Here is a 23,642-nt window from a genome sequence, read left to right on the forward strand (position 1 = left end):
CAAGTCATGCTACAAAACTGAAGAGATTGTGTCACAATGAAAATACACAAAAAATTTTGGAAAACAGATGATATTGTGGATCAGATATTGGAATATCATTAAAAAAGAAAATACTAATCAACTCTTATGAAGATCCTACTAATGACAGTTTGAACTGGGATAAATACACCACTTGAATTCAGGACTAAAAAGTCCAAAATTTAAAATTCTTCACATAGTTTTCACTATATCTTTATGACATCATTAAAAATAGCCTTTTTTAGGGGTACATGGGTGCTGCAAAAGATATGTCTGATTAGTATTATTCCAACATTAAACAGATATTTTAAGTTTTTTGTTGGATATGATGTGAGTCACCTGCACATGGAAACCACCAAGCTGACAACTTTGGCTAGTCCTCAAACACTGACAAGATTACTGAAGAATATAAACAATTTTTGTCTTCATAAACCTATCATTTCACAATCACCAATGACAAACCAAAAACAAACTTCACTTAAAGAGATAACCTTTTATTTGAGGCTATAAGTCTATAAAAAATGCAATTTGGTCATAAACTTGCAAACTGCCTTCAATAAAGTAGTCAAAATTGTCAAATTGATAAAGGCTAGGATAATTACTTCTGTCTGTAATGAAATGGATTGTGAGCATGTTACCTGTTGTTGTACACACAAGTCTACTGGCTTTCGTGAGGTAAAGTATTGACACATATAATGGAGCTGCATGATAAACTTAAGTTTTTGTCTTGTCTTGTCTTGATAAACTTGTCTTTTTGAAGCATCCTTTTGAGTTGGGCAATTGTCTTTTGCACTTAATTTGGATCCAAAGGATTGCATACTTGGCAAATATTTTTTTCTCTCCTTAATGAATTAAATTTAGGCCTTCAGGGGAGTTCTTCCACAGTATTCAATGCACCTGACAAAATTAAAATTATGATAAAGGAGTTGAATTTCTGGGCAAGCTATGCAGAGCAAGTGAAGTTTGAGTGCTTCCCAACATTGCACAGCTTTCTGTCCAGTACAGACACTGCTATTGACACAAATATGAAGACTGATGTAATAAAACACTTGAGAATGCTTGCCCAGAGTGTTTCCCCAAATTATCCTGTGATCCACGCTCATGGATACAGAATCCTGATACACCTGTTCCAGGACTGTCAGTCATCCAGCAGGAACTTGATATTTCATCAGACTAATCTAAAAAGTCATTTGGCCAAGATGAGTTGGTTAAAATTTTCTGAGTTGTTGAAAGAATATCACAAATTGGCTAGGCTTGCTGTGAAAGTTTTGATGCCTTCTATTACTTCTTATCTTTGCAAGTTGGGTTTTTCTGCATTGACAGCCCTTAAGATCAAATACAGATATAAGCTTCAAGTTGAACCTGATTAATGATTGAAATTATCTCAAACCAAACCTAATATCAAAAAATGTTCATCACATCAAGCACATTGTTTCCACTGAATGTACCATACACATAGGCCAACATGTAACAATCATGACCATTTTACAAATGTAACAGTGTTGTAGTTGATTTCAATCAAAAATGGCTGACAGTAATTTACCTATTAAAAATATACTGAAGAATACAGAAAAACAATTTGTTTTCACAATCACCAGTGACAAACCAAACACAATCTTCACTTATAGAGATGATCTTTTATTTGAACTATGCCTCTGCAAAAAAATACAAATTACTTGATAAATAGATTTGCAAAGGCAAATTTTTTTGTATTCTTCAATATTTTTGTAATAAGTGTTGCATTTGATTACGTGTATGACAATAAATTATGGAAATAATGTATACACTTTTATGCATTCTATGTACCTTAAGAAGGCCGAAAACATTTGCACTCAGTGTTTAAATGGCTAGAAATGAAGTGAGAAAGGTTTTGTCTTAGTCAAATAATGTATAATTATGAAAATTTTATTTTCTTAAGATGTTTCTACACAAGCATTTGTCATTACTCTTCAGTGATAATCTGAAATGCACATGTAGAAGACTCTACACAAGACATACTCAAGGGGACTATCTAGGGGTATATACTGTACATGGCCAGAAGTTTGAGAACTGTTGTTCTAGTGAATGTCTACCTGAACTAAGAGTTCTCCACAGCAAATAACATTTGAGTGATTGACTCAAATTTGTATCATAGGATATTATTCATATTAATTTAAAACTATTTTCTATTTAATTTTTTCTCAGCTTATTTTATCACTATTATTATATTATTTTTATATACAGTGGGTAATTAGTTAACGAACAGATCGGATAACGAACACCCCACACAACAAACAGAAAAAGTGATGTAAAATAATGTATACTGATTGGTCTTCCCTTGTCTTAGGGCAACAATTCGAAACTTTTCAGAGTGTGGGAGATGTCGACATCAACGCTCAAGCCAGTATATACCAATCGGATAATATTCCTCCAAATTTTGAAATTCTTCCTTGTAATTCCAGCTTTTTATTTTTCTGACAAAACAATTCTTTTGTGTATTCACAAGTCTGTCAGGTAGGCACTCATTAAGTTTTGCATCTGTTTTTCTTTTTGAAAGGTGAGAGTATAATAGCAAAGGTAGAGAGTGGGTAGAAGATGCCTAATGTTGCTGAGCAATATGGCATAAACAGGTCTACAGTAGGCCTCAGTTCAATCTTATTTACGAAAAATACTGTGTAATCAAGAAGACTCCAGCAGCTAAAGGAGTAACAAAAATCACATCTGAGAAATAAAGAACATCGAAGAGTTCGTAATGGAACCTGAAACGGATATGACAACAGCAGAATGCCAAGAACTCTTGAATGAAGAACACCAAGAAACTTGGCGAGATATGTTTTTTTTCTGAAAAAGAGGATTAATGCCGATATCTGTTATTAAAGATCCTTTGAAGAAGTGGGAGAATGTCAGAACAACAGTCTTAGAATGGTATCCATACTAGGTTGAGGCTTGGGGATCTCTACAATTACAATGCTATTAATTACTTACGAAAAATCGTGAAGAAGAGAGAAAAGCAATCGACATTAGACAGATTCTTTAACCCTTTCAAACAGAAAAAACATGACTAATAAAAATGCAAGACTGTGTATGTATATAGTTTTATTATTACATATAAATAAACGTAGTAAGAAAGTATATATTTTTTATTTTTTGGGGTCTCCAGAATGAATTAATTAAATTCCCATTAAAACCTATGGTAAATAGATAATTGTTTAATGAACAATTCAGATAGCGAACAAAGTCTTGGAACAGATTATGTTCATTAACCGATCACCCACTGTATATTATTGTTATTTGATAAAATAGAAATAAAGTAATATGATATTAAGAATTTGACATTCAGTATGCATTTCGTATCTTTCAAACAAAGTTTAGAAGGTTCCCTCTCAATATCCCCCCATTTTTTGTTTTATAATTAAATCTATAATAAAGTGTTATAGAAAAAGAATACTAATATTTGAGATGGTTTCTATATACCAGTAGTGTAATGGTTTCAATAACTCTCCAATACTGGGATAGATTAAACATACACAACATACCAATACCAGCACACTTGAAATTAATAAATATTTACTAACGTTTTCATCCTACATTAAAATTGAATGTTCAATTTTAATTGAACATTCAATTTTAATGTAGGATGAAAACGTTCAAAATTTAATGTAGCCATTTTATTCTGTGTTATATACTTGAAGATGTCTGTTATAAATGGATGAAAATGTTAGTAAATATTTCTTAATTTCAAGTGTGCTGGTATTGGTATGTTGTGCATGTGAAATGCTTTCAATAGCTGCTCTAGAAGCATAGGTTATATGATGGGAAGAATTATGCAAAGGTTTTATTTCCATTTTAGCATCTTTGGTGGAGTATATACAGTCAAGGATAATCCACCAAGTTATGGTATGCCAACTTATCAATTATTCTTGACACCAATCATTGCCATAAGCTTAAATATCCATAACAGATGACTGCACTTAATATTTTATATTAATTAAATAAAAATGATAAAATTTTGACATTATTATTAAATATTTTAAAATAAAACTAGATAAATAAAGGTCATTCTGACTTTTGGTGTTAACTTAATATATTTTAAAAAACAACAAACTCATAAAAATCACAAAAACATGCAAGAGTTTTCAACAGTAGTCAATTCTGTCATCTTCAGGCAAGAGTTTGAACAATAAATGATTTCTGAAGTTGAAATCATTGAATTGAAACAAAATTTCAATTCAAATTCAAACACAGTAAAAAATTAGTTATACAAAAATTTCAATAAAAAAGGTGCAATTTTTTAACAAACATAATTAAATATACTAGCATTTAAATTTTTATTTTAATTTTTATCATTAGTGTGGATTGTGATTCTTGAATGAAAACTAGATATCAACCTCCATTACAAAAATTCTATCCATAAGCAGAACATTTTTTAAGCATTTTATTGGTGCTAAGTAACATCAAAGAGAAAGATCAAGACTACAGTGTTTTTAATATATGATTGTGCTAACTGCAGTACATGAACATAATATGGTTTTTACATTTAATGGACTATCTTTTAAAATCTTTTCCTATTCTAGTTTTTATTTCTCTCTTATTAAATTATAGTATAGCTAACCTTAATCTACAAAGGTTACTGAGGCATAAGCCCTCCTTGTTGATGCAAAAAATTTAAAAATTTATTTGTTCAAACTTCAAAATGTTTTTAAAAACATTTACAATGGCAAATGGTTTATTGGACCATCTGCAATACAATTGTCTTGCATATGTTAATATTGATAAAAGGTACTTATAATTATTCAAACACTTTTAATTATCAAGTTAGACTCCCTTTGGGCCTTTTGAATGCACTGACCTTAATTTAAAAACTTATTTAATTGATGATTATTATTTTAAATGTTTCAAAATTAAATTTTCTCTCTTAATTTTTAATAAGTATAGACAGTTTAATCTTCTAAAGTATTTTTTAAGATGTCATTCTCAAGTTGGACCTCAACTAAAGAGTTATACAGATTACAATATTAAAATGAAGACAATAGTTCTATATCATTAATTATTAGAGAATGTTGAAAGTAGATTATATTCTCATTCTACTAACAAGATCACTAAAAATGCTTTTATTTTTTATCAAAGATAGTATCTAAACAAATAAATTACATAATCTAGCTTATCTCTTAACAAAATAATATGTATTTATAAAATAAATAATTGCAAACAGTTGCTACATAGTTGCTAAACAGTTGACTGCTATCCACATACACAATTTACTATCATATTATATGTGTGTATATGTAAATCAAACTAATTAACCCAGTCCTTATTTTCCTTATATTGAATATACAAAATTTGATTTAAGATTACTGCTAAAATAATAATAAATATTCAAACTAAAATCATTATCATAATTTAAATAATCATTTTTAAAATAAAAAAAAAGGCCAGAAAAACTGCTTTTCTGATGACATGAGTCATTCTCTCACAGATGCTTAATGTGAAATGTTAAATATTCCACTTAACAATGCATTATGCATTTTAAGAACTCATTGAATCAGTTACATCTGCCTCTACAAACTATATGTAGGAAAAGCTTTAATGCCTTTAAATCCCCAAACTTGTATTAATTAAAGCAGCATTTCTAAGTACTACTTTAGCATTTTTAACTAAACTGTCATTGGAGAATGACTTTTCTAAAAAAATCATTTCAAATCAGGATATATTTTTAATACAAAAAATTAAGTAATAATATAATTTGATTTTTGAATCAATATATCAAAATTTGAATAAACTCTTTTGAATGGTTTAAAACCATTTATAACATTTTGCTAGACTTTTTATAATCACACATTACTCACTATGTCAATATATATATACTGTATATATATATCACTATATGCATACATAATATAGCATGTAATATAGCAGATTAACATTGTATTAATTTTATACCTTCATATATTTAATATATATTTAAATTACAATTATGCATTTATGGCATAAAATTTATAAACTTATATAGCCTATATTTTATTATTGTGGATGTATATATATGTTTCTAGATAAAAAACGCAAAATAAGAATTAGGAGATTAACGTTGTATTAATTTTATACTTTCATATATATAAATATAAAATTTAATACAATCTGCTAAATATTATTTCACGTTTTTATCTAGAAACACGTATACATCCTACATAATAAAAAGTAGGCCATATAAGTTAATAAATTTTATGCGATACGTGCGTAATTGTAATTTAAACACTTTTATATCGGCATATAAAAGCGAGGATTTGTTTTATTTTCGTCTTTCGCACACTATGCAATTCATCTTCCATGAGAAAATAGGTCACAGTATCAATAAAATTTCATCGATTTTTCTTTATTTTTAAATATAAAATAAAAATTCCATTCTTCTTCACTTAAAATACCGAAATCAACAGTTGTATTTTATTGTTTCTGCAACATCGCTTTCTTTTTTTATTTGTTTTGAACAAGAAAAGCTCATCATTAGAACGACGTTCGATGATTGCTAACTTGGAATCAATGTTGTGGCACAGTGTGACGTTACGGACTTTTTCCCTCCTTCCAGGTTTCGACCATCTCATTTTTATAACGCGCGCCGATGGAAATGCGCAGAACGCCGCGAAATCCGAATTCTCTCGTAAATCGGAACGATCAACGAAACAATTTGTAATAATTATGAATTGACAAGTAGGCATAAGGAAAAAAAAAAGAAGATAAATAAACAAAGATTTCATCGGAGACGAAGAAACCGGCGATAAATATGACACGAGAACGCGAGGAAGGGAGCCTGCCACGGAAAAACCGTAGTCAGGATAGTTGTATTATCCGTCGCTAGATGTCGCTAAGATAACCAAATTAAAATTCTTGACATTTTTGAAATAAAATGATCGGAATGAATAAAAGACGGGATAAAAGACGGACTTACTTTGTATATATACGAAAGATGGAACGCGACGGTCGTAGTTGGGAGCACGTGGCGAGTCAGCCGTCACTTTCTCTAGACGATAACATCTCTGGAGCGAAAAGTAAAGCGTGAAGAAAACGGCGAATCGGCAGAGCGCGTGCACTTAAGAGGACGACGCATTTTCGACAGGGTCGACGAAAAGCGTCCCGCCACTCGGCCCGTAGATGGTCATCCTCCCCGGAATGCCGTCAAGTACCCATACATACTTCTCGTGCCTTTCGACCCTTCGCTTCATACGTTGGTCCGTCGCGGGTCTCGGATTCCTCCGATCCTTCCTCTCGCCTTCCCCACCGATTCCTTCTTCTCTCGCTTTACTCGATCGCAATTCCGCTTTTTAGGCGATCTCGTCCGCGCGCGTATATAAACGTTTAATAACTTTCGACGAATCGAAAAATTTACAAACTTTTCTTTCCTTACCTGGACGCGAGATGGCGGTAACCTCGCTTGATACTAGGTCTTGGTTTCGAAGACACCTGGTGGATTTTTACTTCTTTTTCTTTTATTTTCGTCTCTAGTGCAGTGGAGAGGGGGAGCGAGCTGAGAATTTTTCTCCGACGCCCGGAGAAAACTTACGAGTTATCACTACAAAATTAATGTTATTTTTATTAACTGAAAACAACATCTTTAAGTCTGCTTCTTATTAATTAATAAACTTTCTACGTATCTCATTTGTTCAAAAATTGGCTAAAGGGACCGTCCATAAATTACGTCTACATTTTTCTTGAAATTTTTACTTCTCCTCCCCCATTGTCTCAGTTTGTCCAAGTTTCCGTAACCCCCTCTCCTCTTCGGACGTCCAACAAAACTCAATCCCCCAAAATCTTTACCACTTTATGAATAACTAGCAGACCCCGCCACGCATTGTTGCGGTTCAAAATTTATCTATTATAAATGTATAACACTTCCTCGTGGGGAGTAATTTTTCGAAAAATCCCTTCTTGGTGTACATTCTCTTGACGTACCCTATTAAAAAGCAATCAAAAACGCAAAAAACCGCATCTAAAATAGTATAAACAGAAGCAGAGTTCTTTACGGTAAGCCTTAATCCTGTCCATCTCCCTCCAGTGGGGGAAATTTCGGCATGTATATTATATAAAAACACGTGCGTATTCGAATGCAGCGTTGTGTCAAAATTTCAAAGGAATCGGTAGGAACAAACGAACATTACATTTTTATTTATATAGATAGATAGAAGATGATCTGCTTTAGTTCATCTTCACAGAAAAGCAAACTTAGGTCGTCGTACTCGTAGCGCCATCTGTTGGACATAAAAGTCTTAACCCTAGATGATATAATTTAATTTATATGAATGTTTAACGGAATAATATACAGCCTATGCCCACCCTGAAGATCCATTCTAAATATTGGTGAAAGGATTTTTGAAATCGGATGAGTAGTTTCGGAGATTACCCGCTACATCCAAACTTACAAATATTACCTCTTTATAATATTAGTACAGTATAGATAAAATGTATAAACTAAAAAATTTAATGAAATAAAACGGACGCTGTAGCGTAGCGTGGGTGTCAGCCACCCGGGGCGGAGGAAAATTTCGCCCCCCCGTTATTTAGGTATCTCAATGTAAAGAACTAAAATTCAGTTTTGTCACAGAAGAAGCAATGAAAAATTCCGTGGTAGTGCAGCGACCTGTTCAAATTAGCTCCATTGGATATTGGTGTATATGTGAATACGAATGAATCGTACTAGCAAAAAAAAAAAAATAATAAAAATAAAAAACAGGTCTCGCAGGATATCCTCGGATGAAATTACTAGTTCACCCGGACGGTGAGCCGATTCCCGGACTGTCCGGACGATAGCACTATCGTAGGCGCGACGCAAATATAGATTAGAATGGTTCAAATTTTTACAAGATATTATTATTAATTATTGTGAAATTTTGCCGCCCCCTAAAAAGTGCCGCCCGGGGCGGGCCGCCCCACTACGCTAGGCTACTGAACGGACATCCATTGAAGTTCAATTTCTATACCATGCTTTTTAAACCAGGCCATTGTATATTTTAATTATAAAAATTTACGTAGGTCTATTCTTTAAGCATACATTTATATATATATATATATACTCAGATACCGAAAACGATATTATTTATTTAAAAACGGGAAAATAATTTTATCAAAATTAATTTCTATTAAATTATTTCTATTAAATTTATTTCTATTTAATTTCTAAAATTAAAAAAACTATGCAGAATGTATGTTTTCGTAAATATTGCGTTTATGGAAAAATTATTGGGCTGCAATTTAAAAAAATTGTAAACTTATAAATTCTCTCTGTAGTCCCGTATCTATCTGTCCTTCCTTAATCTCAAGAATGAAGTTAGATATATGAAAGTCAAGACCGATGTCAAAAGCTTAGGGGAGGAGGCCCAGATTAACTGTATTCTATACAAACTTTCGGTTTAAAACGTAAGTATGTTACCTCCGATTCACGGAGCGGAGTTAGATATATGACCGACACGACTTTATTGCTAACAGGAAAAGTATGATGTACAGGGGCAAGATCATCACTAAAAGAATTGAGAAAATTATGACGAAAAGTTGCAGCCCGGCATTATGACGGTCACAATAAATAATCGCTCGTTAGAATTTGTTTGTTTTATTTGATTACGTGAGTGATCTGCCAAGGATGATGCATCCCGGAAGTTTCTTTCAAATCGGCTACTGGTTGGAAATATATCAAGGTCTTTACTATTATTATTGTAATAAGAGGAGATTTAGAATGTCTTATACTATAGCTTCCTAATCAAAGTGACACTAATTAAATTTTCATAATCCGATAAGCATGGAGCAATGTCGTTTTTTCTAACACTTCTTACAGTGTTTCGATTATACAAACTAAATTAATGCCATTTTCTGAAATAAAATTTTATTTTTTAAAAAGAATTTAAACGGTACTTAATTGTAAAACGTAGGAGAAAACGTGCTAAATGGCTTCACATTAATTTTCGCAGTTTGTGTCGGTGATATAGAAAATAAAAACTTATATTTTTTATGAAAATTTATTTCAATAATTTCATATTTTTTAGTATAAAACATTTGCTAGATTTCACGACGTCAACAATGTAATTTTCGCAATTGTTGAGAGGTTCTTTGTTGAAGTGATTTCAAGGCGATTTGTGCAATTCGTTAGAAAATGATTAAGATTTTCATTGTTTTTACGATTATTTTCGTATTACTTCCAAGTGAAAGTAATACAAAAGGAATATTTTGGACTAAACGTGACAACATTCATCTAGCGGACGAGTCAAAAGATGGAAAAATTCCGATTCGATCCGAGCAACTGAAAGAAAACGGAAACTCCAATGAAATGGATCAAGTTTTCTTACCAAAACAAATTCTAAAGATCGAACCAGATAAGAAAAAATCAGACATTTTAATTTCCTTAAGAAAGAATAAATTATTTCCTCAATTGTATGCCCCATACGAGAACAAATGGCATATCTTCAAGAAAGATAATTCTATAAGAAGAGATAGAAATAAAATCAGAAATCAAAAGCACGTCATTGGAGGTTCTAGTGTAGAAAACAACACTAGTACCACAATAAACAATAACGTCAATTCGGAAAGTAGTAGACCGGAAGAATATTCACTACTAAATGCCTGGGACAACACTAATTTTAATATATTATTGTACGTTTTTGTAAGTCAGGCGGTAATTTTAACAACATGCGCCATCTTCTACATCACAAGAAAGTTGATTAGATTCTGCAAACATCGAGTAGAGAAATGGATGTACGATGTTGTAATGGCACACATTAACCGAGAAAAGATGAACAGATTAGAATTTACAACTGGAACTGACACAAAACAACCTTTTCAGATGATAGAACCGAAACTTCCTACTTTCGATAAGAAGAAGTTTCATAAATACACGCAAACAGAACATATTTGGAACTGTTTTACCGACGTGAGTCCTCATTTGAACGAAGAAGAGGAAGAGTTGGAATGTGAAATGCAGCCACTGCTACCAATTTCGAATGAAGAATTGAAATCGGGCTTGAAACAACCAAAACGTTTCTTTTCCTTCATAAAAAGAAACAAGAACAAAAATAAAAAAGTCCGATCAAACCCTGACCCTAATTTTCATTACTATGATAAGAATTTGGACAAGTCAAAAGAAAATGTGAATTTTACGTCGATTCGAGCAATTCCTGAAGAAAAAATGTCATTGCTGAAAGAGCTTTATGACGTTTTCATCAAAATAAACAGAGAAGGCATTTTCCAGGAGCATCCTTTGAGTAACCGAAATTTTGACAAAGAAATAGACAAAATTTCAAATACATCTGGACCTGAAACACTTCGAGGTGTTCCTTCTCAGACGTGTTTATTTGAAGAGGATGACCAAACAAATGATCTACTGACAGAATCATTGTCAGAAGAATGGGAGTTATCTCCAGTCTAATGCAAAAAGATTTTTTTTTCTGCTGAATTATAAATACAGTAATTCATTTGTTTTACTTACTCCTGTATTATTTTTCTTTTAAAAATCACTATCCGAAGTTCATACGAATTTCTGCTTCATTTTCTTTTTTGTTAATTGGATACGCAAAATTAATATATGTGTAATTTTATGTACTAAATAAATATGCTTATTAAAAGAATTATTTACTGCAAAGGAATTTCAAGCCGATAATTGAGCCGTTTATTTTGAAAATGGCCTAAATTCATTTATCTTAAAATCGAAATATTTAAGGGTTTGCGTTTTAATTAATTTAAAAATGTTGGTAACTGATAGCATGGTAGTATGCTGTGTTTCTAAAAGTGTTTAATTTATTTAACCAATCAGTATGATAAACATTATTTAAAAAATAACATGTTTTTATTGGCCATAAATAGACTTAAGTCAGTTTCAAAATCATGAAATACGCTTTTTCAAAAATTAAAAAAAAAATTAAGACCCCTGAAAAAGACATATTATCCTTAAAATAATTAAAACAATAAAGTATATTATTAATATGTTAGTTATAAATAGAAAATATTCAATTTTTATTCACTTTTAAGGAATATTACACTGATATTATATATCGTAATTTATAATTTATTCATCTTTGCCTGTTTGGGAAAGATTTAAGGTAATCACAGCGTGCAGATGGTATATAGTAGCAGATGGTAATAAGTCAGTCTTATCTTTGTATTTGGGTGTTGAAATTGGTCTTACATTTTTGTACAGTGGTGTCAATTCAATATTATTGAAGTTTCTCGGTCTCCCACCAAAGCAGTAGAAAATCCAGATTTTTAAATTTTGTATCCTCATTAATTGATGTTTCATAGAACATTTTATATGGTTCAGTTTTCAAAAAACGCATCCAACGTATTTTTAACCAACTTACCATTTTTCTATTTGTATTCTTTAACCTTTAAAACCAGTCTCCTCTAGAGGTTTAGTTGAAATGAAATCCTTTTGTTTCCTTATATTCAGAATAAAATTTTTACTTTGTCGAAACTTTTTTATGACTTCGTAATAATTCTGGAGACAAACAAACAAATTATTTTTTCTTAATGCCATTTCTACAACTTCGAAATCTCTATCACTCGGTGGAAATGAATGCCCTGATAACAGAAACTTATGATCAATATCTACTTTATGTTTGGCAGATTGAACAAACTGTTTAATAAATAGTTAATGGTAAAATAAGTAAATAAATTTGCATTTTACATATATATGACAATATAATTAGGAAAACCATAGCTCATCCTCTGATATATTTAAATAGCCAGAGAAATTTAATGCAGATAAAGACAAACTATTTTTTAAATAATTTATTAACTTTAATACTAAATAAAGTATGTTATACAATTTTACTTGATTTAGTATAGTGAGAAATAGTATTAGGAATGAAATAGCTTTGTATTTTTTACACGAGAAATTACACTCACATTGGCTCTACATATTTTGGTAATTTATATAATATTCTGCACTATCAAAAGTGGAATATGAATGAAGATTTATTGATGGCCTACTACACCTGTCCTTTGTTTATATAGATGTAAAATATCACTAGCATGTCTTTCTTTTAGCCTCCATGTCATCACTAATCACTATCACTGTTAATATCTAACAATTCTGTCTGAACTCTTGCTATCCTACATTTAACTATTTTATTTGTCGACCTCTAACTCATTATCCTTTAATCATATCTAAGTTATTATGTGCCTGTAAATATGTTGAATATGTTGTCTAAATAGTTGAAATTTTCTCTTTTTCTTTTAACAGTCTATATAGTTGAAATCCAAGTACTAAATTTACTGACTTTTAATCCCCATCTCTAACGTGTTCCTAACTTTTATTGGCTGAACTTTAATTTCTCTCTATCTCATTAAATTAATAAACACAATATAAATTGTGAATAACATATATCATAGCTCTTTTCTCACTGCAAACTACAATAATTTATCTAATATTAATAAATAAATAAAAGGATATGGGCTTAACCTTGATGAACTCCAAAGCCATCCTAAATCTCTTTTTTTGTAACACTTTAAATGTATCTTGTCTTAACATATAGTTTAACATTTCTATACATTTCCATAATTAAATGTATATAATTCTCATCATTTCCTTTTCTTCCTGATTCAGAGAGTTCTCAGGAATCCCGAAGACATCCAATGTTACTAATATATATACAGGCTTAACTTTAAATTTTTTGACTACGTTTTCTTTTCCTCGACGAAAACTCCCAAAAATATTTAATCGTGAACACAAATTGTAAGCAAAAAAACAAACAGTCGAATTAATTTAAAGTCTAAAATCGTGAAAATGACAGTTAATAGAAATATAAATATTAACGACATTTACAAATAAATAATGTTCAAAACCGAATTAAAACAGTATTTATAAGCAGTCCTTTAAAAAAGACACGAGCAATATCTGAGTTAAAAACGAGAATATTTCATATATTAAAAAATTTTGAATGTTTACATTCGACTCTTCCTATGCTCGACCCAAACTTACGCCGTGAAGCGATTGCCACTCTCGAAATGGCAGAAATATTTATTATTCCAGTTTTGTAGCATTGGAGCTATTGGCAGCGCAAGGATCAGTATATCTATCGACTCTAGTATTACCGAATTTAAAACATAGTTTGACCACGGCTATTTATAGATCATGGTTGGGCCTGGTTTCTCATTGCCAGCTGCGCTTTCCATTGCAGTACTTGATGATCGTAAAAGGCTTGTTAATACCCATAGAGTGGAAAGAGTCAAGAAAAAATCATAAATGCATAAAATAATTCAATTTACAATTTATTTCGTGAAAAAAACAGTTAACTTATATAAGATTGTGAATTGTTAAAATAATTTTGAATACTTTAAAAAATTAATTCAAATTTTTAATAATTCCGACAGCATCAAACAAAGAAGATTCTTCACATTTTCTTTTTTGCCAAGGAAAAGTTCACTATTTTAGCAAATTTCTCTAAAACATTGGGATTGATAGCACCGTCGGGAAAGATATTACCGAGTCGAGGATCGCAGACTCCATTAAAAGTATTTTTGAACGTGGCATCCTTGTGCAAATCTTTCAATATGGAGCATTCCCTAAACAATATTTGTAGAAATTTTATGTCATTGCCATTCTTCGATGGTTTCTTAAGTATCTGAGTTGCGTCAAATACGAACAACGATGCCATGTCGTCGAGATCATTCATATTAATCAACTCGTCTAAAAACTCTTGTAATTTGATGTTGATAATTTCTTTCAATTGTCTCAATCCTTGTATCCAATCTTCGTCTAAGATTAAAAATCCTTTCTCTCTGACTATTTCTTTCCAAGCGTTCATTAATTGATTGATGTATTTCGATTTCTCTAACGCGTTGAAATCTCCAATCAAATCTTTCATCCCTTGCGTATCAATTATCCTAGGATCGTCGGAAGTGGCGTATTTTCTGAAAAATCGCAAGCATTTTTCTTCAAATGTAATTCGGGAATTTTCCCTTTCGCCCTTGACAATTTTGCTTGTGAGAAATCGTAAAATTCTAAGATTTTCAGAAAACTTGTCCATTCTTAATTTTATTAATTATTCTTACGATTCTTTTGTTGAATGGATTTATTACGAATTATCTAAATTAATTGTTAAAAATCGTAAAAATAAATTAATTTTTTAAAAATTTTAATCAAAATTCTTAAGAGTACAGGAAATATTAAGACATTTAATTAATTCTGTAAGACTCGGGATCCAATATTGTCTAATTTAAAGTCATCCGAATTATTCGAAAATTAATTGAAAGATCTCTTTTATTTAATTTATAACAAGAGTTTTCATTTTTAACTTTTTCCTACTTGTGAGCACCCTTTTTAATCATAGCCATTGCTGGTTTTGCCAGGCCCATAATGAGGGCCCGTTCTGGATACAACTATCTTTTAAGTGTTTACAACAGGGCTGTGGAGTCGGACTCCGACTCCCTTTTACTTACCAACTTGTTATGTATATGAAACGGAGTCGGAGTCGGATGGTAAGTGGAGTCGGTAGATTTTTACGAGACTCCACAGCCCTGGCTTACAAAGTACATTAAAATCTTTTTATAAATTTCAAAATAAAATATTTTCTAGTAACCTTTGATTTAATTTTAATTGAAAGTTCATAATTCAAAAAATATCGTTAAAGTTAAATTTTTATAACTAGAACAGTGTATCTTAACATGTTTAAATAGAAAGCTTTTCGTGTACGATCATATTACTTCAGTGGCTCGCGATCTACCGGTTTGAAAACATCGGCAACAATGCTTTAAAATAAAACCAGTTCAGTACTTATTAATTAAGGCTTTAAGCTATAACGTAACAGGCCCTTCCCCTCCAAAAACCGACACGCGATAAAATTTGGGGTCCTATGCGAGTAACCAGCAATCTTTTCTAAATGCGGGCCTCAAAAAAACTTCGTAGGCTTCCAGCAGGCCTCATATATTCTTTCTTATGGGAATGCAGGCTTTAAAAGCCTACGGAATACTAAAACATATCCTGGCGCGTTCCTGTTTCATAGAAAAGATTGCTAGTCCAAAATAAAATATAGAAGTATGAATTGATTTAATCTATTTTAGAGGATGGCGGGATGGCCGGAGCGGTCAAGGTAGCAGCCTACCGATCTGGGATCGAATCCAAACGGGTCGAAAAAACTCCAGGAAATTTTCGTGGGGTGATTCGACCGGATATGTTGGTCCCATCCCTCACCACCCGGCCGCCCCTGCAATAAGTTTGCTAAAAGTGGCCCTCGGGATACCCAGGGCGGAAATGTTTAAAAAACAGCCCAGAATTAAAGGGTAATATTTTCATTGAGCGTATTATATGTATGTCATAATCATTCCTTAAAACAGTAAGAAGTCCTTCGGATCTCCATGTTTTTTTACGTTCCCGGCACCGCTTCACTCTATCATATGGTGTTTTAGGGTATCACTGGTTTGCTCTTGAGAAGCCCTTTCTGACCGTATACGAATTCAATATTTTGATTTGGCTTTTCAACGAGTATAGGCCGACATTATATTAAGTTTTCTTAATTTTTAACTTTAACACCATATATATTCACCATAACTATTCCACATATGTTTTGTGTACGCAATCAATAAATATTGACGAGAGCTGTAAATTGAAACTGAAACGAGCGTCGTAGCTTCTCAGAGTCAAAATGTATACGAAACGGAAAGTATGTGACGCGGCGAAACGACCTCGAAATGGCGGCGCTTTCCCCTCCGCCGCTCGCGATGCGTCACAGTCCCCACTCAACATAATGAATTCTTTAAGGACGCTTACTTAGCATACACTACATATTTATTTTTTTGGAAACTTCCTTCGTCCTATCGTTAAAAAAATGAATGAATGTAAACCAGTGATTCTCAACCACTGTGCCGCGGCATTTTAATGTGGCGCGAGACTTTTGAAATGTGCCGAATATCCATACATAAGCGACGTCAGACAAGTAGTTTAATCGGTTTTACCTTCCTAGAGCGCGTTTAGAAATTGTAACTGGTGTTACCGGTAACTGCCGGTAGTTACTAAGACGTTTAGAAAATGTGACGTAAATAACCAACTGCGTTTAAAAATCACTGTTATGATGTCACCAGTTGTCCTGTGGTACTTACCGAAATAATCGCGTGTTCCGCCAAATTTTTAAATTATTAAAAGTGTACCGTGACGAAAAAAAGGTTGAGAATCACTGACGCAAACCTAAATAGGGCATAAACTCTAGTACAGGACTATATTTTTCTACTTTATAAATAAGATGGCATAGGCCTACAGGATAAATAAATAAAGTCTAGGAAATATGTAGTCGTATTTATTCAAACAACGCTTTGTGTTGTTTGAATAAATGACGCTTTGTGTTGCAACGCCTACCGCTCAACTTTTTGGCATATTCATCGGAACTTCAAATGAAGTTACTGTCTTTGCTTTTCTCACTTGCTCAGTATAAATTTTTTTTTCAATTTTCACTACTGTACTATAATTTAAATTAAACTTTAAAGAATCGAACACGAAAATAACAAAAACACAAAATAAAGGCTACCTGCCATGAAAGTTTACATCACTATCTCTACGTTATCAGGCCGGATGGCCGAACGGTCAAGGTGGCAGCCCACCGCCCTGGGGACCCGGGATCAAATCCGGACGGGTCAAGGATTACCAGGAACCTCTCGGGATTCGGATATGTCGGGCCCCGTCCCTCACCGCCCGGCCTCCCCATTGTGGGCCTTGCCGAACCCACAATGGGCCTGCTATAAGAGGTCCTCTTAGTGCCCATAGGACGGAAAGAGTTTAAAAAAACCCCTACATTATCAGCGGCCGGATGCCCGAGCGATCACGATGACAGCCTACCGCTCTAGATAAGCCCGTGATCAAATCCGGATGAATCGAAAAAATTCCCAGGAATTTTTTGGATGGACCATTCAAATATGTCGGGCATACATACCCATAATGGGTCTGATAACAGAGGCCCTCTTAGTGCCTACAGGGCGGAAAGAGTTAAAAAAAAAGCACTTGAGGCACCCGGTCCAATTTTGTTATAAGTATTGATATTATATGGATACAGACATAGAACGAAAATTTTAGTATAGTAATGAGCAGTGAAACGAAACTCTTAAGAATCCACTATCGGCCTGGAAAAACCTTACTGCCTATTCTGATGTAATCCTACGGTATATTATAAAATATGCAAAATTTAAATTAAAAATTTTATAGTTTCCTTTTTCACTATTTATAAATAATAGGAAGAAATATAATGCACTTTATTTTTTCAATTCATTTACTGTATTTATTACTTGTATACATTAAAAACAGTTATTTTTACAGATGGCGTTGTATATCCTCATGGCGGCTGCTTCGAAACTCATTTAAGAAAATCTTAATAACAATTTCAATTATCAACCAGGTAAAGCAATTTCTGCTATTGACATGTTTTGTGCCAAATAATTTATTGCTTGATGCAAATTATAGAATTCATTTTTATATTAAAAAATAATAATAATAAAATCTCTTAAATGTCAATTGTTGAATGTGATCATTTCGATACTAGTAAATACTATCTCACGTTCTAAATAATGTATCGAAGAGTCAGTGTCTATAAACTGTTATCCTGATTAGTTGGTTACAATACTTACTATGCAAAATTATCAAATTGAATACAAATATTAAGTTTTTTATCTACAGTATACACAAGTTAAAGACTTTATAAACATTTTTTTATTTGAACCCATATTGTATCGATATTCGACTATTGTATGAATATCAATACAATATTCATTCTCTCTTCATATATTTTCTAACATCTGCAGTGTGGTACATTTGACTCCTTCTATAATCTGCTTTTGTAATGTCTTCATATCTGGAGTGGCTGTCGTCTACCCCAAATCTTTAACGTATCTCTAAAAAAAGAAATCCGGTATGGTTGTGCATACTTGCCAACCTTTAGAATGGGGAATAGCTGGGACATTGGTAAAAAAATGCTGATTTTTGAATAAAAACACTGCTGGCATAAAAAGTGAAAAAAATCCTTATTAACATTACTGATTTGCACATTACTGATATTAAATACCTTTAATAAACAAAATTTAATGTTATCTATGCAGATGATATCTTATAAAGCTATTGTCATAAACATTGTGAAGATTATGCAATAGCTTTATACTCTTGAACATCACAGTTTAAGGAAAGGGCAGATACTTTATAAGACATATCATAAATCTATTTATGCAATTATTAAGGACGATAATTTTTCTGGTTATTTATTTTCTTTTTCTTACCATATTGAATATCTTTTCCTTTGCTATTCAGCAATGCTCTGTGGTAAAACTGTCATCAACTTACTATTTTACAAAGATTACGAAACTTTGTAAAATCTCTCAAATCTCAAAGAACCATCTAGTTTTTTTTCTTTAGAAAGTTCATACTGTATGGCCTGTATATTCTTAAGTGATGAATTAGATGTTTTTTCATTTTGGGCAGAGAAGCTAGTGCTGCTCGAAAATTTGGTATAATTGTAAAAGTAACTTGTTTCATTCTGCTGATGAGTCAACTATAATTGAGTTAACTGCCAACATGATTATACTAATGTTGGCAGACTTGAAGATTCAGTTTATCTCATTTGCCATTTAAAATTATCATATTTGAGCTAAAATTTTCATACATATACCAACATACATATATAAAAATATCACTTTCGGTTCTTTCCCAATTGAAGGAATCTGAGAACGTTGTTCTTGTTTGCTTCAGTTGTTCGTAATGAAATACATAGTGTCTTTGATGTATATATTGATGTTAAACTTGTTAAATAAAATGTTTATGTAATAATATCAAATTCTTTCAAAATGCTGACAAAAGGGAAAAGCAGTCTGTCCACTGATGGAGCATACAAAATGCTGCTAGAAAGTGCCAAATGCTGATGGTTGAAAACTATAGTTATATCTGGTGACATTGGAGACCATAAATTGGCCCATTCCTGTCTATTTAATGGTTTGGAAAAGCCTCATTCAAAGTGTCATAAAGAACTTAAGTCTAATGAACAGATTTTTCTATCCAGTTGAAAGAATACAGTAGACTGCCTTTGTTTCATTTGGGATTTAGCATGATTAATCAGCATGACTAGAAATATGTTTGCATCAATCACATTTTTGTGGAAGAAGAAATATCCAATAATGTGATCATGTAATAAGATGTTTATGGGACTGTCACAAATATGCTATCTTACTAGATGGGGATTTTCTGATTTCCAAATATGTACATTGTGTCTATCGACTGCATCACTAGGGGACTGTCTGCAAATTTACAGAGAAAACCCAAGCTTGTACCAACTGTTTCACTTGAGACACTCGAGCTTTGTTTAATTTTTAGACAGTTTTGGACAATGTATTGATTAAATGGATTAAGGCGCATAATATCTTGCATTTTTAAAAGAGAAAGGATGTGTGGAGGCCATATGTACTTGATAATCTTATTCAGTTTACTTTTTAAAAAAAGAGAGATTTCTGTTTTTTTTCTTTACTTTTTTATTTTTTTCTGACTTATCAAGGCCTTTGATTTGGTATCAATTAATATTCTTAATTGAGAAAACATCATGTCTTAAGTCATGTAAAATTTACCAATTTAATAGTAAAATTATTTACAAATATGATGAGAATGATGTATCAAGAGGGTAATTTTTTAGAGAATTTAAACATTCTTTTTGCCTTCCACAAGAGGCCAAAAGAACATTTCACACTTTACCCTTATTTCTTATGTGTGGTAAATGTCCCAATCATAGAAACTAGAAATCTAGTTTACAGAATTGGGACAAAGATTTTATAAATTTTATAAGTTAAACAATTACTCGATTTTCATATGCATGTAAACAAGCTTCATTTAAGATTTAGAAAACAAATTGTTTACAGATCAAAATTGTATGTTTTTTGTGATTGATTAGGGAATTCCTTGGTCAATTTAATTCTTTTGTAAAAATTTTGAATCTCAAAAGGAAAAAATATTACAAATTAATTTTGTTAATTTATTTAACAAAGTCTTATTTTATCATACTAAATTATTGCTAAAATCAATTCATCTCTATACTAATTTCATAAAATTCACGCATTTTTATTAATTTTAAAAAATTTACAATGTCTTCAAGTTTATTTATTGTTTAAAGGAAGATTTAAAATGTAATTTTGAATTATTATTTTCGTTTTCTATAACCCTGATGATAAGGTTAGCTCTATATGGTTTAATAAAAAATTGATTGATTCTGATCTATATAACTTTTATGTGGACCACTTTGTATGTATATACATTAATAATTACTTTAAAATGTAAAATAACATTTTTATTAATACTTAAAAAGTGTAACTACTAAATGTATTAAAATTTTATTTTTATTTTATATTTAGATAACAATAAGCAATTGGAATGGATTCTGGACTGACTATATATAATCCGGAGTCTGCTATTAATTTTAATATTGAAAATATTATGTCGCAAGATAATGAGGAAGCAGAAGCAGCAGAAGATGAAAGACAAAAGCAAAAAGAGGTATATGCAAAATTACTTTATATAGTTAAGATTTATATAACAAGTTTATTTATAAATAAATAAATTTTCATTTGCATAAGTTCATCTTCAAATGAAGAGTCAGGAAGAAAGAAATTTGTTTTTCCAATATACAGTAGGAGGATCTCATATTTTGAACAGTTCTAACTTCAAACATTTCAGAGTTTAAATGCAAAATTTGACAAAAATTTGCCTCGAACTGCACATGCAATGAAAAAATGTGCTTAAAGCATAAATTCAATGTTGTATGTCCAAGTTATTTCTTGCTCTTACTTTTACATTATTATTGTATGTGCGTTTTTTGCTTTATTTTTGGCGGGTTTGTGTATTTATACTGTATTGTGTGATGTTTGTTGATTTTTAACAATTTCTTCTTGCAGTTTTTCTTGGTTGACAGTTTTTGGGCATCCCTACATTTTATATCCTAAAGTTCAAAATTTAAACAGAACTTTTTAAATCAAGTTTGACATGTTAAACATTTATGAGCATCTTTTCCATACATATTATGGTACAATTTTTTTTACTATTTGTAAGGTGTTATATACTTCTCAAAAGTCATAAAGCAGGGGTGCACAACCTGCGGCCCGCGNGCGAGTAACCAGCAATCTTTTCTAAATGCGGGCCTAAAAAAAAACTTCGTAGGCTTCCAGCAGGCCTCATATATTCTTTCTTATGGGAATGCAGGCTTTAAAAGCCTACGGAATACTAAAACATATCCTGGCGCGTTCCTGTTTCATAGAAAGATTGCTGGTTCCAAAATAAAATATAGAATTATGAATTGATTTAACCTATTTTAGAGGATGGCGGGATGGCCGGAGCGGTCAAGGTAGCAGCCTACCGATCTGGGATCGAATCCGAACGGGTCGAAAAAACTCCAGGAAATTTTCGTGGGGTGATTTGACCGGATATGTTGGTTCCATCCCTCACCATCCGGCCGCCCCTGCAATAAGTTTGCTAAAAGAGGCCCTCGGGATACCCAGGGCGGAAATGTTTAAAAAACAGCCCAGAATTAACGGGTAATATTTTCATTGAGCGTATTATATGTATGTCATAATCATTCCTTAAAACAGTAAGAAGCCCTTCGGATCTCCATGTTTTTTTACGTTCCCGGCACCGCTTCACTCTATCATGTAGTGTTTTAGGGTATCACTGGTTTGCTGTTGAGAAGCCCTTTCTGACCGTATACGATTTCAATATTTTGATTTGGCTTTTCAACGAGTATAGGCCGACATTATACAGTATAGGCCGTTTTCTTAATTTTTAACTTTAACACCATATATACAGTATTCACCATAAATATTCCACATATGTTTTGTGTACGCAATCAATAAATATTGACGAGAGCTGTAAATTGAAACTGAAACGAGCGTCGTAGCTTCTCAGAGTCAAAATGTATACGAAACGGAAAGTATGTGACGCGGCGAAACGACCTCGAAATGGCGGCGCTCTCCCCTCCGCCGCTCGCGATGAGTCACAGTCTCCACTCAACATAATGAATTCTTTAAGGACGCTTACTTAGCATACACTACATATTTATTTTTTTGGAAACTTCCTTCGTCCTATCGTTAAAAAAATGAATGAATGTAAACCAGTGATTCTCAACCACTGTGCCGCGGCATTTTAATGTGGCGCGAGATTTTTGAAATGTGCCGAATATCCATACATAAGCGACGTCAGACAAGTAGTTTAATCGGTTTTACCTTCCTAGGGCGCGTTTAGAAATTGTAACTGGTGTTACCGGTAACTGCCGGTAGTTACTAAGACGTTTAGAAAATGTGACGTAAATAACCAACTGCGTTTAAAAATCACTGTTATGACGTCACCAGTTGTCCTGCGGTACTTACCGAAGTAATCGCGTGTTCCGCCAAATTTTTAAATTATTAAAAGTGTACCGTGACGAAAAAAAGATTGAGAATCACTGACACAAACCTAATAGGGCTATATTTTTTTACCTTAACTCTAGTACAGGCAGTGGTGATATTCAGCGGGTTCGCGCGGGTTCGTTGTTAACATTTTCAAAGTTTTCCGAACCCGTTGTTAAACACACGTAACATTTCTCAGTGATTTTGTTTCTTTTAAAAAATATATTAAAATATACGTATTATACTCTGTAACACTACTAAACTAGAGCCTTATACCCTGTTCGCCTGGTGCA

At 32.2% G+C, this 23,642-nt stretch overlaps 2 protein-coding genes across 2 annotated transcripts in view; both read right to left on the reverse strand.

Moving 5' to 3' along the window:
• Positions 1-7,387, reverse strand: part of LOC111627095 — an 88,015-nt gene extending 80,628 nt beyond the window's left edge. Inside the window, exon 1 of the mRNA XM_023370650.1 lies at positions 6,938-7,387. The gene's annotated coding sequence lies outside the window, so the exon portion shown is untranslated. The remainder of the gene's footprint in view (positions 1-6,937) is intronic.
• Positions 7,388-14,357: 6,970 nt separating this feature from the next.
• LOC111627096 lies at positions 14,358-14,993 on the reverse strand. Its single transcript, XM_023370651.1, has one exon. It carries the CDS (start codon positions 14,991-14,993, stop codon positions 14,358-14,360), a length of 636 nt encoding a protein of 211 aa, XP_023226419.1.
• Positions 14,994-23,642: the final 8,649 nt, after the last annotated feature.

Source organism: Centruroides sculpturatus, unplaced genomic scaffold (assembly GCF_000671375.1).
Source record: "Centruroides sculpturatus isolate CEXI.00-Female unplaced genomic scaffold, Cexi_2.0 scaffold334, whole genome shotgun sequence".
Taxonomy (NCBI): domain Eukaryota; kingdom Metazoa; phylum Arthropoda; class Arachnida; order Scorpiones; family Buthidae; genus Centruroides; species Centruroides sculpturatus.